Source organism: Lepisma saccharinum, chromosome 26, assembly GCF_977018435.1.
Source record: "Lepisma saccharinum chromosome 26, izLepSacc3.1, whole genome shotgun sequence".
Taxonomy (NCBI): domain Eukaryota; kingdom Metazoa; phylum Arthropoda; class Insecta; order Zygentoma; family Lepismatidae; genus Lepisma; species Lepisma saccharinum.
The window spans coordinates 7,947,539-7,964,046 of NC_139254.1; the positions used below are offsets into that span (position 1 = coordinate 7,947,539).

Consider the following 16,508-nt stretch of genomic DNA (forward strand, 5'->3'; position numbering starts at 1 on the left):
CCGCTGCTATGATATAATGTTTGCTAAGGGTTTGGATATGTTGAAAGAATTGGTATGGAATAGTCTCCCCTGGTCTTACATAGATGGTAGCAAATGTAACGACCCGGGATGGAAAGTAGATTGTACTAGCAGTATGTTCTGGCAAGTGGAAGTGTGGTGGGAAGGTAACTGTTCGATATGGTAATTTTCTATCTACTCCAATTGCTGTGCCGCCGTTTACTCTTAAGCCCGGCGGGCCATCGTGGCGTAAGATGTTGTATGGTGGAATATGACAGATCATTTTTGGAGCAAGATAGGTTTCGTTTAGCGCAAAGCAGTGAACAGATTCTTCCAAGAGCAGGTGTTGCAATAAAGCTTTTCGTTTAGAAACGGATCGGATATTTAAAAATAGAAAATTATACATATTCCGTACTGCCATATTCAAAACCTTAAACCGCAGTTTCCAAGTGGGATATGTGGAAATGCACGTGAGGACCAGAGTATGTTGCATGGAGTTGCAAGTTGAAAATGGTTTTTGCCGATGCCGTTACTTGGGTTAATATGTGCGTTCTTAAAAATGGGTGCACATTTTGGAGAGTCAGTGTGAAGAAACGTATTAGATCTTCCACTGTTACAGGATGTCGTAGTGAGTTGTCAGGTTCCGTAGCAGTGTCATTGGTGCGCAGGGGGACTGTTAGGTCGGGGTGTTCAGGTATTGCTTCTGGCTTGGCTTTGCATTTGTAGCTGTATGTAGGATGGTTTTCCGTACATGTGACACATTTTGGTGGAGCAGTTTGGTTTTGACATTCTTTGGTTGAATGGGGTCCTGAACAGTATCCGCATTTATCTCGGTTTGGACATGCAGCGGTAGTGTGCTTGTTATATTGTTGGCATTTTTCGCACCGCAATGGAAGAGGTTGTTGAGAACGGGATGGTTCAACTTTGTACCTGCGTCTGTATATGTATGCTCCACTGTGTAGTAGTGTGTCTACAGCATTTTGTGAGTCTGTTAGGACCCGCACCATGTATGTGGGTCCGTTGTTATTGCGAATACGGATACATTTGCGGATTTGTACACCTTCGCATTCCAGTTCCTCAAAGATCTCCTCGTCTGTTAAGACAGGTTCTACACCCCTGATGACTACTGATAGTAGTGGGGATTTATGTGGTGGTGGTGGTTGTTTTTGAGTGGAAGCATTCAGTGTTTGGATGTTTGCTTTGGCTCCATAAATTTCAAAAGAAGCTTTGTTTCTAATTAGTTTTGCAAAGTCTGGATCTGGTGATTTCAATATGATGCCATTACGGGTGAACAGTATTTGTGCAATTTGTGCCCTTGGTACATACTTAGATGTTTGTTGGAACACATGTTTTGCTGTGTTGAATTTGGTGTCGTAATTGGTGAGCAGGAAGTTGTATAAGCTATTATCCTGTTGTTTGGATTTTAGTTGGGTTGCATGAGCTGTATTTCCTGTATCTCGTTTAATTGGTGATCTAGATCGTTGACGTTGAGGTAGAGGTAATCCTTCATAGGAATTGCGACGTCGGTGTTTTGTGGAATAGCTGGACGTTTGCATTGGATCATTGGTACTTCGTGAATCGAGCATCGTCTCGGAGTTTGGACCGTCAGTCCGTTTAGTACCTCCGGTGAAGGTTTTCACCCCTTCTCGCTGTCGTAGCAGCGTTGCAGGAAGACCATGATGCATATCAGAAGACCACAACCGTGAGTTGTTTATATGATCCAATAGAACAAACGCAAATCCTATGGGAAAAGAGGCACAAACTCAAACCAACTGACAACTCAATCCAAAGAAGCGAATCCAAATTCCAAACTAATTGTAGAGCCCAAGACAAAGAAGAGGAAGGATGAAGGTAGTAAGGGAAAACAGTTTCAAAAATATTGCAAGTCGTATGTCTGCTCCACTCAACGTGTTCAACCAAAAAGGTTCCTCGCAATCACCTAACCACCGTATAGGCACAATTGGTACCGTTTGTCCGTTCCAGACTTACGGCTTCCACCTGGAATAATTGGCCCACGATGCGTGACACAAGAGAGACCGACTTACGATTACCTATACAATCAGGGCTTCAGTTGTCACCGTTAGGTTTCCACCTTGATTCTCAGGGATTGGGCCTCCCCGGATGCCATGATGTCAACGCTACGCTTACCTTCTACTTATATAGTCCAGAATCAAAAGGTTGCTCATGGGAGATTCACTTTTATTCACTGCAGTATATTTTCTTCTTTAATTTGTAGCTTTAATATTCACATATCTTTCGAAGAATGTTAAAGCACAATTTTTCACTATGATAACAATCAAACGTACCATTATTTGTTGTACAAAAACTTATGTTTCTTATACACATTTTGACAGAAGCATCTAGCGGCCGGTGTAGGAAAGTCAGTATAAAGTAAGTATATTCTGAGCTTTTTTTCAGAATATTAGGTTTCACACCAACATAAAGACTCGCTTCGAGTAATTATCTATATACATGAGTGTCAATTTTCGACAAAAGATTTTCATACTACACTCGACGAAACTGGACAATCGTTATTTCAAATTCGAAAGCACGCTCACGCACATATAGTAAATTTAACCAAACGTTTTGTTTCTCTTTACTTACATATGTATCATTTTGTTTACGAGTACCATATTTTGTCTGACCAAATTTTTTGGTATTCTTAAAGAAAATTATTTAGTAATTACAAGCAACATTTGGTTATCGGAAACAAAAAGCATAACCAAACAGCTCAACCAAATTTTTTTGGTAATTCCAAACAAACCAGTTTTTTCTGTGCAGTGTGTCTAATAATGTAAACACGAAGAACACATTTTTGACAAAATTCGTTCTTAATGCACATTTGGAGGTGAAAAATGATGAATGTCCATTATTCGCACAGAAGAAAAAGCAAAGAAAGATGAATGTCCAATTGAATTGTAAAATACTTTAGTAAAGAATATGAATGCTTTGTGAAATACACAAATGAAATAAAATGCTTTTTAGTGGAAATAACATGAACATTAAATAGAAAAAATGACAACTGTCTCTTATAATATACATTATTGGTATTAATATTGGGTAACTTCAAATTCTTTTGAGAGTCAAAACCTACTGCCTCACGCGAAGTCATCTTCTGACTTGAGAGACGTGCTTGGCGTTTCCTTGTGAAGAAAGAATCTGCCCTTCGCAAATGGAGCTCTTGAGTGTTGAGGTCTTGCAACTGTGCGTGTAATTGAAGTTTCTCTTCATGAACTGATGAGTTAGACAGTTTGTTCTGAAGAGTTTGTTTATTGACTTTGAATTCATCGCATGTGCTGCACGTATCTGTCCGTGGATAACCAAATGCGATGTTGAATTTTGTGTTGAAGAAATGACGTGTTTTTTTTTTCCTTATACATGGCATGGAGCTTTTTTATGTTCAATTCTTCTGATAGATAAACACGTTCACTGTCATGAAGGCTATAATGAGATCTCCTGCTTCTAAGGGATTTTATGTGAGAGTATATGGCATTCAGAGTTTCCCGTTTTAATTTGTTTTATGCTTAGCACGCTCATCTTTACCAGCAGAACCTGTTAGTGCTAGTTTAGACTGAATTGTCTGTACACACCTTGCACTGATACCATATAAAACCAAAAATGCCTTGTAACAAACAGGTAACTCAGCCATTACACCACCTCTAAGTACACGGACTTTGTAACTGTATGAATGTGTATGTAAATTGGCGTCATCCTGATTTTGTCTTGGCCTTCTTCGTGAAACATCGTTAACAGTAATTAAACCCCCTAGATAACAGTTTTGTGCATTATAATTGTCCATTCTATTAAATTGCACAAAGAATTTCAAACGAGAGCACTTGCAGTCTGTTCCTGTTTCATGAGAACTACACAGCATTTTCTTTCTAACATCAATCACCCTTCCAAGATAGGGCCTCTTCTTTGTTCTCCCAAAGTTATCATCCACTTCTGGGTTACTCATGGCGAACAATGTGAAACCAACAAAACCTGCATTCAAACTGACAATGTCAGAACTGAGACGACAATGCGTTGGGAATGAAAGTGTAAAACGTGAAATATTTCTGAGGAAAAAATGGCTAATATCAATCCCGTAGCAGCGGCATACACCGGGGGCGCCATTCAAAACTTTTTTTTAAGACAACGAAGTCAGAATATGAGACGGAGAAATGAACACTTGGCTTGGCACAGGTATATTCTCGTAACATTTTACTGGATTTTTTTGTTTTCCAAATTAGTAATAATGGTACGTATTAAAAGATGTTCTTCAGTCACTCATATATCACTGAAATATTCTTAAACATGCTAAACGTTTTTTTTTAATCAGAAATGCAAAGTACGAATCTTAAAATTTGACCTGCTGTTATTTTTAATGAGTTTTTCTTTTTGTCTTCTCATTTCAAAATTTGTAGGATGGAAATATCACAAACCATGATATAAGAAGAATAGAAGGACGCACATATAATGTCCGTCAGTGATTCGTAATGTGTGTGTGTGGGGGGGGGGATTCACAATTCTGCCTAGGACGTCAAAATATCTAGCTACGGGGCTGGCTAATGCTCAGAGTTCTTGGATGTAAATGTTCATTCGTTTCCACTGAAGACCAGGTGCCCAGAAGCAGTAGAGTACGAGTTTTGTGGAGCTTACGCCTTCCTGCTTAGGAATGTGCAAGGACAAGCAAGTTTCACACAACTCCACCTCTTTTTCCCCATGTCTGAAAGTAGTTTTCTTTGCCGTGCCGGCGGAGGAGAAAGAGGGGGGAGTTCGCTATGGTCATCTCGTATTCAGGGAAGATACAGAGTTACCCCACATAGTTATAACGGTGTCCGCAAACTTTCCAGACACGCGTGGATCGGAAGGAAACGGTTCTGATCTTTCGCTCTCTGCTCTCTTTATCGAGCCTTTTTTTTTAAGACCACGTAACGGCCATCGGCCCCTCGTCCGTGAAACCAGTGTTGCCACGTCTTCAAAAATGTATCAAGATACTCGATAAATTCAGTAAAGAAAATTAAAAGGTGCTTTCACAGTTTTCTGAGAAAATGTACGATATTTTTTTAAAAGAAAATCGTTCAAGCAACCAGTAGTATAAATTACGATGCACGATGATATGTGGTGTCCATAAAGGTTCATCATTTTATATTTGCACAATTTCCAAGATATATGTTCAATAAATCTAATCTGAATGGAGGAAAAAATCAAGATTTGTTGCAAAATTAAAGGATTCACTAAATTGTTCAAAGATTTATACAATGTTACCTTACACATTTCCACATTATGGTTCTTTATATGTGTAACATGTAGTACTGGAATTTGTTTTAAAATTTCAGAAATATGGAGGTTTGAGAGTATAATAACGTACTTTCGAAATCTTTTTGTAATACGTTCTAACTGAAATAATAGTTTCCATGAACCAGTATCAGGGTACTCTCTGTATTAAATATTGCTGTTTTTTCTTTTACAGGAATAACTTTGTTGAGATGGAATTATTTCGTAAGTTCCCTGACAGTGTTGAATATGGTGTTTAGCGTCTGCTAAATATGGCATCTAAAAATTATGTCAAGATTGTTTTAAAATAGTTGTAAGAAAGCATTTTCTTATGTCAATAAGCAGAAGAGGGAAATGAAGGGTGTTCTACATTCAATTATACAACTCAACGCTCCAATTTTCATGAATGTCTTAATACCATTAATTAACTTTTTAGCTCACCACTTTCTTTGAAACATCAAGTTACTTTTTCTATCATTTCTTTATTTCATGTACCGCATTTCTAATTGTACGTTAACCTTGAAGACATAATTCATGGGTTAGAAAGGAAATTCGTGCGTGTTTCTCATGCTGAATCATAATCATAATAGTCGCCTACGGTTTGTGCGTTTTACTGCAGGTGTCCATCCAGACTTCAGGCATGTATCGTCTTAAAACTCACACGTTGGGCTCGGTGAGGTACAATCATTTATCGTTGCTTTTTTTTTTTTTGTAGAGTTCTGTTAGATTAACGGCAATGTAGGTGAGAAAATCATGTGTATCAAATGAACAGATGAAGTTACACATTATAGATACGTCGCTTCCGTCTTTAAAGGTAATGAGCAAATTACTAGCGCCGCCAAGCGGAAAGTTCGAACATGTTAGCTGTAAAATCTACCTGAATGCTTACGACTGCGCATGTTACGGTTTTCATGGTCTTAGTTGTTAAAAATATCACAAATTAACTTCATGAATATGGTCCAAATGCATCAACTTTAGAGAATTCAGCATTTTTGACCCCAAATTTCCCAAGAAGAGCAGATATTATGCATGTATCATATGTCCTTTAATGGTGGTGACGTAATTTTGCCAAGCAATGGCAATGTCACACTGATTTGTCTCTATGCACCCGTTTTGGGCACCACTAATATACAAAGTGAGTAAGGTGGGTCCGTTGGGCACTTTATCTGTGTTCCGTAATTTTTGTGCTATAAGCTCGCACATTTTCAGAAAACGACAGATCTAAAAGTGTCCTGTTTTAAGATCAGGCTTTCCAAAGGCATTTCAGATAATTTGTGCGAACATAATTGTACTGAACTGTTAAAATTAAAATATTATTTTTCTTCAGGAAACACAAGGATGTCACCGGTCCCAGACAGCTGTCCTACTGGCTATTGATTTGTGTGTGTCAGTTTTGCAAGATCTTACATTTATCATTTAGGTGCAGCTTGCAAAAGTCACTGATCTTAGTTAAATATTCCAGCTTGCAATAGGGAAATGTGAATAACTGGTTTTAGCAACACTTCAGTCCAGTTTTTCTTCCCATGACCTTGTCGTGACTCGGCTATCTCCTTTCTTTTACATACCAGCAACAATGGGCATTCACGCATACCTGAATGTTCTCACTGTCGTTGAACTATTTCTGTTATCGTTATTTGCATTGTTATCGGAGACTGTGAACTTCCGAACAGATAATCCCTTATTCAACAACATCGACAGAATGTTGAAGACATTCTATTTGCTTCTCATACAGGCTATAAACCTTAATTTCAATGTGCAATGTAGCACATAACTCGATACTCAGGAAAAAGGATTTGCACATTAATCTTTTTTGGGTGAAATTTTATTACTTCGACGTAAGTAGGTTTATGATTTGATAAGAAGAAGAAGAAGAAGAGTACGTTAAACATGTCATGAACGATTAGTTCGTACTTAATGTATGAGTTTAAAATTTGAATGTTTATTCTTATTATTTTCTTCCATTCTCCCGCACTGGACAAATAAAAATATACTTGCTTTGAACAGGGACTTGAATTATAAACACTGAACTCCGGAACTTAAATTTATCTCACTCCCTGGATAGTGTTCTGAAAGCACTAGCGTATGGAGAACTTTATTTTACGGATGGGGTTGGAATTGTAAAAATGGATATTAGCTGCGATTTAGGCGTGAGGATACTCAATAAAATATTTTTACTTCGTTTTAAAACTTGTTGAAAGACAAAAATGATAATCTGGAATCATTTTTAGGGTTAGTTGATTTACCACTTTGGTTTTTCCCGAGTTCTTTCACTTGATAATTTCGACTGTCTCAAACTTTCGGAGTGGGCAGCAGCCCCTTCAGCCCCTTGCGTACGCCAGTGTCTGTAACTGCTTAGAATTGACAAGCTGCTTTCTTTGGCTGACGCGTGGTCAGATTTTTACACCGGGCCCTGTTACGTCTTCTTTCCATGAAGTTTCTGGATTAATCTCATAATGTCAACAAAGAAATGTTGGGTTACCAGCTGCAAAAGAAGTAAAAATAATGGGGAAGCAACACATGAATGCACCAACGGCAGGACCACTTAGCATTCGACTACGCTGGAACTCATAATCTCATATATTATTACAATTAAATGTTGTAATAATGAACATCGTTCAATCAGAAATCACTGGAATTCTTGAACTCGCAGGCTCTGCAGGGAACACAAGTCTTCCATCTGTCCCTGCAACACCAACATTCATCTCAACAGTCATAGGTAGGGTTTTATTTTAAGCACTTTTATTGTGGTGATAGTATAGGTACTTCAGAGTGTTCAAAATCGACTGTTTAGTTCTGAATGGCCACTTACATGAAATGTAGCAGTTTCTACTTGTTTGGATAGGAGTATTTGCCATTGACTGTTTCCTCACGTATTGTCGATGTAAACATTTGTTGTTTCATTTTCAACATGAGTGCCAATACCTGTCCGTCGCAGAGTGTTTCTCTAGTTGCTTCAATAAACGACCTGTTTCCTGAATCTCCACATGCGTCGCCAGAGGGGCGAAGTTGTTTGAGCTTGTTAGAAGTCCACTTTATGCACATAAAGGCTAATCGGGACTGGACCGACAGTTGAAAGTGGGATCCGAACAACTATGTGCCTCCACCGATTATATCGAACCCGGGACAAGGTAACGAAGTTACCACTAAGCCATCGGATAAGGCCAAAGGGGGTGGGGCTCTATCATAGAACAAGGAAGAGAAATGGAGGAAAAATGGGAGAAGGCAAGAATGGGAGATACAAACAATAAAAGGGGCAGACTGAAAAAGATACAGGAGCAGAGAAAGATAGATTGAGTCGGGGCAAAGAATGAGAATGAAAGAGGAACGGAGAGAGAGAGAGACAGTAGGAAAACAGAAAAGACAGCAAGGCAGAATGCACGAGTACCGAAGCAGGCAGAGCCAACTTGAAAATATCTCGTTCCCCCTTGAGCCGAATCGTACGAAAATCTCTACAGCACCGTCAAGTCAACATCTATGGGAGACCCGCTCGTGTGGTTAGCGACCGTGTGTTAATCAAGAGTTCAACAAAGTGGTTCCTGGTGCACAGGGAAAAACCACTTGCACTTGCGAGACCCTGATTCCAGGCAGGTAACAAGTTCAAGGTTACGAGATTGTGCTCCGTGTCCCAGTTGGGAAGTGGTGGCGGTGAAAGCTCGAAGTTCCAAAACCGGAATGTTTCTCTTCCGACGTCCAGATTTAGGAAAAAAATGACGGAGGGGGAGGGGCAAGAAAAGATGACCAGGCTGCACACTCCTTTGGGGAGAAAAATCCGTCTGCTTTTCCAAAACTTCGAAGAAGGATCGGTCCCACTTTTAACCGAACGCGGTCGTGAAAATGTACAGTCACGGACACTTCTGGGTTGTAATGATCCCATTGAAAGCCAATGGTATTGTTACAACCCAGAAGTGTCCATGACTGTACCAGGTATATGCCGAAATGGAGGAATCAGATCTTTCGGAAAACAATTTTTCAATAGTTTAGATAAGGAATTACTCTTCATATTATTCAGAAGGCATTGATTTTTTAATTATCTTGCACCCGCATAAGTAGGTATATTTCGAATCTTCCGAAAGTGTTCAATAATTCAGAAACCATGCAATATTGAGTTCTATTTAAAAATATGAAATTCTACTGCCTCAGATAATTATAGTACTTAACACTGGCCAGTGTTTTTTCTAAGACCATTCGACTTTCGATATTGCTACCTAAGTTTCCGAGTTCGATTCTCGGTTTGAACATGTGTGTATCTTCATCATTTTATCAAAATAACTCATTCTCAGTGTCGCTATTAGCTAAAAGTGACTAAAAAGCGATAAAAAATACAGCACCATCTTTTTGTAATGGACATCAATGACTTGTTGGATTGGATTGATTTGGTGTTTTAAGTCCACCTTATGCACAGTAAGGCTAATCGGGACTGGACCTACAGTTTAAAGTGGAATCCGAACCACTATGGGCCTCTTCCGGGACTTCAATGACTTATTGCCTGACATTTCAAACATAACCCAGTATAAATTTTAAGCTTATTCCATAATAACACATTTTGAAGTAGCAATGCTTCATTTTCACATCTTCCTTAACTACATTACAGTCCACCATTCCGCGTCTAACATGCTTCAGAAAATTAGTCCACCACGTGACGTCATCAAATCGCATTTGTTGAATAATTCGGGTGTACCCATCTGTATAGTGGGGTGTAAGGGGTGATTTTCCACGTAGTACACCCAACTGTCAACCTCACTTCCACGTTAGTACACCCTGGACTGCGTTTTGCAGACGAATGAGGCTCTGGCGACTGGCACTCTTGCCAGTATAATTTTGTGTGTGTTGTCCTGTTTTTTGTCCTTGTGTGTGCTGAGAGCCCCTTTACAGACTCAGCTTTTAACGGAAGTCAGAACATTTTAAGCTTTTAAGATTTTACTTATGCAACGTTAGAGTTGTTCTTTGTAAAGATAAGGGGATGGGCCCCGTATACTGTGACGGGTGCAAAATAGCCTAAGTGCTGATGCACCCAAAATTTTAAAATCAAATCAAACAAATCAACCATCTGTATAGTATATTCCCTCTTGATCTGTGCTTTACGGAATTGTTCGAAATATATACGATTTGGGCCACAAGAAGGGACAATTCGCTTGCTGCAAAATGTACACGAGAAGGCTTGATTTTGTCTCTCTAGAGCCCTCTATCAACTACTGCCGAAAACGGAAAAGTCACGCCCGGGTTATTTACAAACGGTATCAAAACCGTTGAACTCGCGTTACCAACTCAACATTTAATGGCGCTTCTCGCCAACATTTTAAGGCAAGCGAAATGTGGGACAGGTTGAGATTGTAGACGAACTGTGAAAAAGAGCCCTTCTTGTCTGAAGCATCCGTATCTTTTTTTTAAACCTGTCGAAAGTATTGCTTCTGCTTTCACGGTCAATATGATTATCCTTTCACCACTTCCGCCCTGCAAATTTAGTTTATACATGTTTGCTGAGATGTTGCAGATCTGTTTCTCTTAGTAGGGCCTTCGCTAATTAGGTTAATGTCGTCTGAACGTGCACTTTCTTCCTGTTAAATCTTATCGTGACATAAACAAGTATTACTCGTGTGTTTGCAGTGTAAGTAGCTTAATAATTCACGGAATGACAATCACGCACACTCTCTAGTTACATTAGTACTTCTGGTAACTTCCTGACATCGTTATGCTTGTCAATTTCTCTCAGCATGATCTTCCATCACTGTTAATCAAGGTGAGTGAATGCGGGTGAGTCAATAACGGACACTAAGTGGATATTGGCTGGTGGGGTTAAAAGCACGAGCATGCAGTCTATTTTCACATAAATAGGATCAGAAGTTCTTAGTGGCAAATAAAGCAATGTAACTGGAAAATTGTAAATCGTGGAAACTGTAGCTTGTTCCTAATATTAAAACAATGTATGTTTGCAGTAAAATAACATGAGTTAAAGGTATTTCTAGCTTCTTATTTACGTACAACACGTAATGCGTTAAAAGATCTGTGAATCGAAGTTACTGCTTGTGTGTAATCCTTGGTTTATTTTTTCTTAATTAGATAAAAACCAACCGCCAGAGGTTTCGGATTGGAGTATCAGCCTGAGCGATGTTTTTTTTTTCTTTGAGCTTGTTTTTTTAAATCTACTTGTGCACTGAAAGGCTAATTCGGACTGAACCTACAGTCTAAAGTGGGATCCGAACCAGTGTGTGCCTCCACTGGATATCAAATACGGGAATGAGCGATTGTGTTGCTTTGTGAGAGTCCATCAATTTTATATAATCATAGTTCATCTTCATTCGCCGCGATTAGCTTAAGGAGGCAGAGAAGTAAGAAAAATACCAACAGAAAACGGAATTGTTTGATTGTCTAGCCTGCTATGTACTCATCTTGTAATAACCTCAATTTAACGAGCCGCGGTGATCCAGTCGGTAGAGTGTCGAACTGTAATGCGGGAAACCCCCGTTCGATTCTCTGGGTAGGTGATCTCGAGTGGGAACTTTTTCTGACCACGTCAACCTGTACATGCTCTGAGGCACGCCCAGCCTCCAAGCAACGGGAATCAGGGGCAACAGCAAAGACGGCCGGAGAGTGGTGATGATCACATCAGCTTCACTATGGTCGAGATAGATTTCATTTGATTTGATTTAGTTTATTTTACTTCGCGTTTTGTGCCTCTTGGCTAATTTGCGAAGATGAGGATGAGTGATGAAATGATGAAATTGATGAATGGACATTCACAAACAACCAAGCCCGACCGGGATTCGAACCCGGGACCCTTGGCGTCGCAGCGCGATGTGCTAACCACTCGGCCACAGGGTCGGGCATGGTCGAGATAGAGAACGCCCTCCAAACACTCTGTACGTTCTCATTACACTGTAATGAACAGGGGGTAAAATTACTTACTATACTTAATTGTGAATATTATAATCTTCCAACCTGTGATTGATTGACTTGGTTTATTTTACTTCGCTTTTCTGCCACTTTTGGCTAATCGCGAAGATGAGGATGAGTGATGAAATTGGTGAAAGGTCACTAACAAAGAACACGGTGCCCAGACCGGGATTCGAGCCTCTGGGACTCTTTCTTCTTTAACGATTCTTTAATTTATCAAAATAACACGTCATAATGCAGTGTTAGGCCTAATCTTTTGCATGACGAATTTCGAATATCTATACTATGACGTATGAATTTTTGTAACTTTGCCATGAGTCATTTCTAGCCTGAAATGAATATGATACATAAAAATCTGAAGAATCCGTACAGACATTGAGCAATCATTTATGACAGAAATTATGATGTTCATGGTGGCAAACTGCAAGTCTTAACAGACAAACTACTATGCATGTAGAAAATGTTTCCAGACAGTTTGCTACCGAGGTCAGAGTTCATACGCGTTCAAGAAATGAACATTCATGATCATTGTTGTGCTCACCTTTCTTGTTCTTTTCACGGCGGGGTGTGCCTAAGAACAGACTAGGGACGTAAATATCTGTGACTTCTAAACAATAGGCGAAACAGTATAACCTACACAGTGGCGTGTCCAGAATTTTCGAAAGGGGGGAGGGTTATATTTTTTTAGTAGTCAGCCCTCATTTTGCCATCTTTCCTGCCCTTGACATTCTTTTTTCCAGGAATATTGAGCCAAAGGGGAGTTATGACACCCATCAACTCCCCCCCCCTTTTGGGTACGCCAATGAACCTACAGCCTAGACTGGCAAGACACAACACGAAATTAGAAAACCATTCACCTTCAATATTTCTTCCTCTCATAATTTATTCCGATACACAATTTAAAATGAAAACGTTGGAGTAACGTGCTACAAAGCCAGATGTCTCAGGTTCGATGCTTGTGTAAGACATGATGTATCGTTATGTTTGTTGTTGAGTTTGTTTTCCAGTCTACTTTATGCACAGAAAGACTAATCGGGACTAGACCTACGGTTTAAAGTGGGATTGCAAGGCAACGACGTTACCAGCAAGCCACCGTGAAGGCCATTGTGTTTGTACCGTCATGCATTTCATCGTCGCGATTCATCGCAAGAGGTAGAAAAGCGATGTAGAAATTGCTCTAAATAGGAACAAGAAAATAGGAAGAACATCAATGATGAACATTGTGTTGAGTTATGTTCATATTTATGAGTTATTCTACACCGCCATTAAACACAATTATAATATCTTAAGGAATGAAGCTTTAAGGTTTATATTTAAAGTAGGATATTACGTTTACTCAACTTTCTCATTAGATGAAGGAAATTACTTATCTTTTCCAGTATTTGCATTAGATAATGTAGCTCAAGTTTAGACCACAAATAATTTCATTCATACATTAGCCTCAGTGTAATCGCTCACTTACCTTTTATCAATTGACATATTGAACCACTGTTGCCAGATAGTTGTCGAATAGGCGCAAGGTTACTCTTACGAACCTTTAATATGTGATTCAATTACAGAAATAGAATGAAATGTAGTGTTTAAATGATTACTGACGAAGTTTCTAAATGGCGCAAAATTTGATGGCAACTATAAAGCTTATGGAGTTGTAAAGTGTGAAGTTCATTGTCGTATTGTAACAGTTCAGTGATTCAAATATTCAACTTCCTTTCACGATTTACTTAAATGTTTGCAGATGCATGTCCTTGGTGTTGCACATGCAATATAAATTAAGTAATTTGTGAAAGTGTCTTTGTCTTCAAATCATATTTTATTAAATTGAAAAACGTTGATACAAAAGTATAATTTATATAGATCGTTGTAGAGACGTTTCTGCAAGTTACTAAATATATTTTTAATTAAAATTCAATGGTTTTGTTGGAGATGGGGCAGTGTAAAGGGGAAGTTCATTCCCCTAGAGATAGACAACCCACATTACAAATAGATACATTATTTCCTGTTGTAGAACTGATGAAAAAGGGAATGCTAAAAATATTCCATTGCTGTTTGGGAGCTATGACCATTGCTATTGGAAAGATCGCAGCACATAACAATTAAGAAAATGAATTTAGAACCTATGGTTGGCTGTCACCTCTTAATCAAGGGTTCCCGAGTTCGATCATCATAAGCGGATGCTTAGTCCCGAAGATCCCATCTGGGACTAAACTGGGCTCAAAACGACAATAACAATATTAATTTCAAGCGCGTCATCTATTAAGGGGTTAGCAAATGTGTGATCAGCTAATTTTTATTTTCTTCAATGTTTTAAATTATTTCCAATACATTTCTAAATCCATTGTTTGTAACTGCATCTTACAGAATGTCCAATATTGAATATCTGTTCGAAGTATATCGAGTAAATAGGAGAGTTTAAATGTGGTTGGGCGGTTGGTGAAGTGGGAGACAAAATGAGACGACCCCGCCCCCCCCCACCAAATAGAATTTGTTTACTTATCCACTAATACAATTGTCGATTTTTTTTTTAGTAAATTCTATGGAATTGTTGTGTTACATGTCATTTAGTCTTCCACTATTTCACTTAACAAGGGGTCACATATTCGATCCTCGGTGCAGGGGTGCAACACTGGATCCAGTCCCGAAATATTTTTTTGTCTCACTTCTACTCTCTACCGTTTCGTTCTTTTGTGGTAAAATGACATTAAAATATAGCAGAGAACCAAACCAAAACCAAAGAATATGCAAACAGCAAAACTGTACAGAATTGCAATAAGTTCACTTACCGTCAGGTTCTCCCGGCATTGTCCTATTCGTTTCATTCATCCCCACTTCCGGACCGAGGTTCCTCTGCAAAATAACAGGTGGCGGTGACGGAGGTATGGCTGGCAATGGGGTTGTTAATTGAAGTTGAACTTCTTTCAAATCAGGCGGTGTATTCATCCAATACAAAAGAGATTGCAAAAACCAAGGGGTGTAGTTGACCATTTTGGCTACCGTCAGTCAAATTCGATGCACAAATCTCTATACTCCTCTGAATGTACAAGTTTGGTCTTGCCTATTATATGTGCTATGAACAAGTCTATTAGAGATTATTAACGCGTCCGTTGTAATGATACACCAGACCTTATGACCAATATTCCTTGGATTTGTTGCGGCGCGAATGCTATTATATCTAGTTTTCACGGTGTGCTTATCGCGAGCCCTATTACCAAAGTCTATAGGTCAGCTCGAAATGTCAAACTTTGTGCTGTTTTTTCTCTCTTGATGCCCACATTCATTTGTTTTCCTTCTTTAATATTTCCACAGAAAAACCACTGACGCCAGTCGAGACTTTCGTTAGCATCTAAACGTTTCGTCTGTCTGAAATGTGTATGGTTTTCTAAAATCATTTTCAACTGTCAATTTCCTTCATGGTTTCGATTTGCTCTATGTAAGTTCTGGAAGCACAAGATACGCCACTGGTTCCACACGGTTTTCTAGTCTTTCCTCTTGCACAAGCACTGAAAATGCACACACGAGCCGCACTTATATCACTGGAAGCTATTTCGGTAAAAATCTTGCACAACAGATGGCAGTACAGACGCACTTGCGATTCTCTTTTTTTTCGCTAGTTACAAGTTCTTTTTCTGTCTTACTAAAAACGGACGCAAATATGTAAGTGCAAAGGTGGGCCGTACCCGGGTTAAAATTGATTCAAAGGTGCACGAACCAAGGCCGCAGAACGCAGTGGCAGGCAGCACCTGCTCGGTGTTAGGCCTAGAGGGAACTGACCGTTTCTGCACCACGAGAGCGTGGATGTGCGAATCTTTTTCCGCGCGAAGGTACGCTCGTGTAACTCAGCGATTCCAAACCAGAACTGTCATGATGTCATCAGGTCGAGAGCAGCAAACCGTGTCTCAGTTTGAAACGTCAGCTTTGCCACGGTTTTTGTTCTTCTCTTCCTTTAAAGCACTCACGTACTTACGTTATCATGGACGACCAACTCCCACACTTTTATGTTTCAATTCCCCTCGCGTAACGAGACGTCCATCCGAAACGAAGCCGGTCGAGAAATAATTGAAACCGGCCGGCCAGCTGTTCCGTCGGGGTAGCAAAACGTGACGTCACAAAAGCGGCTCGAAAACTCATCGGACAGGTCCGTGGAAAAGTTAAAACCGGAAGAAATCCAGCTAATCTGAATAAGTAGATCACTAAGTCAACCCCCCCCTCCACTCTTTTACCTTTCACGGGAATGACCACTTCGTAGCCTCTTCCTTGTTTACATGTGGACAGAAGTAGCCTGTGGTATCGATTTCGAAACGAAGAAAGTCTCGAATCTTGACCTTGTATTGCCGAAGGTGGGATAATTACAGGTGGGCTCATAA

The 16,508-nt window shown here is 39.5% G+C and overlaps 1 protein-coding gene across 1 annotated transcript in view; it reads right to left on the reverse strand.

The window, feature by feature from the left end:
* The window catches only part of LOC145979332 (pancreatic triacylglycerol lipase-like), a 67,673-nt gene extending 51,492 nt beyond the window's left edge, over positions 1 to 16,181 (reverse strand). The window contains exon 1 of the mRNA XM_083112186.1: positions 14,928 to 16,181. Within this exon, the coding sequence (XP_082968312.1) occupies positions 14,928 to 15,129 (202 nt within the window). The 5' untranslated portion in view covers positions 15,130 to 16,181. The remainder of the gene's footprint in view (positions 1 to 14,927) is intronic.
* Between the last annotated feature and the right edge of the window lie 327 nt (positions 16,182 to 16,508).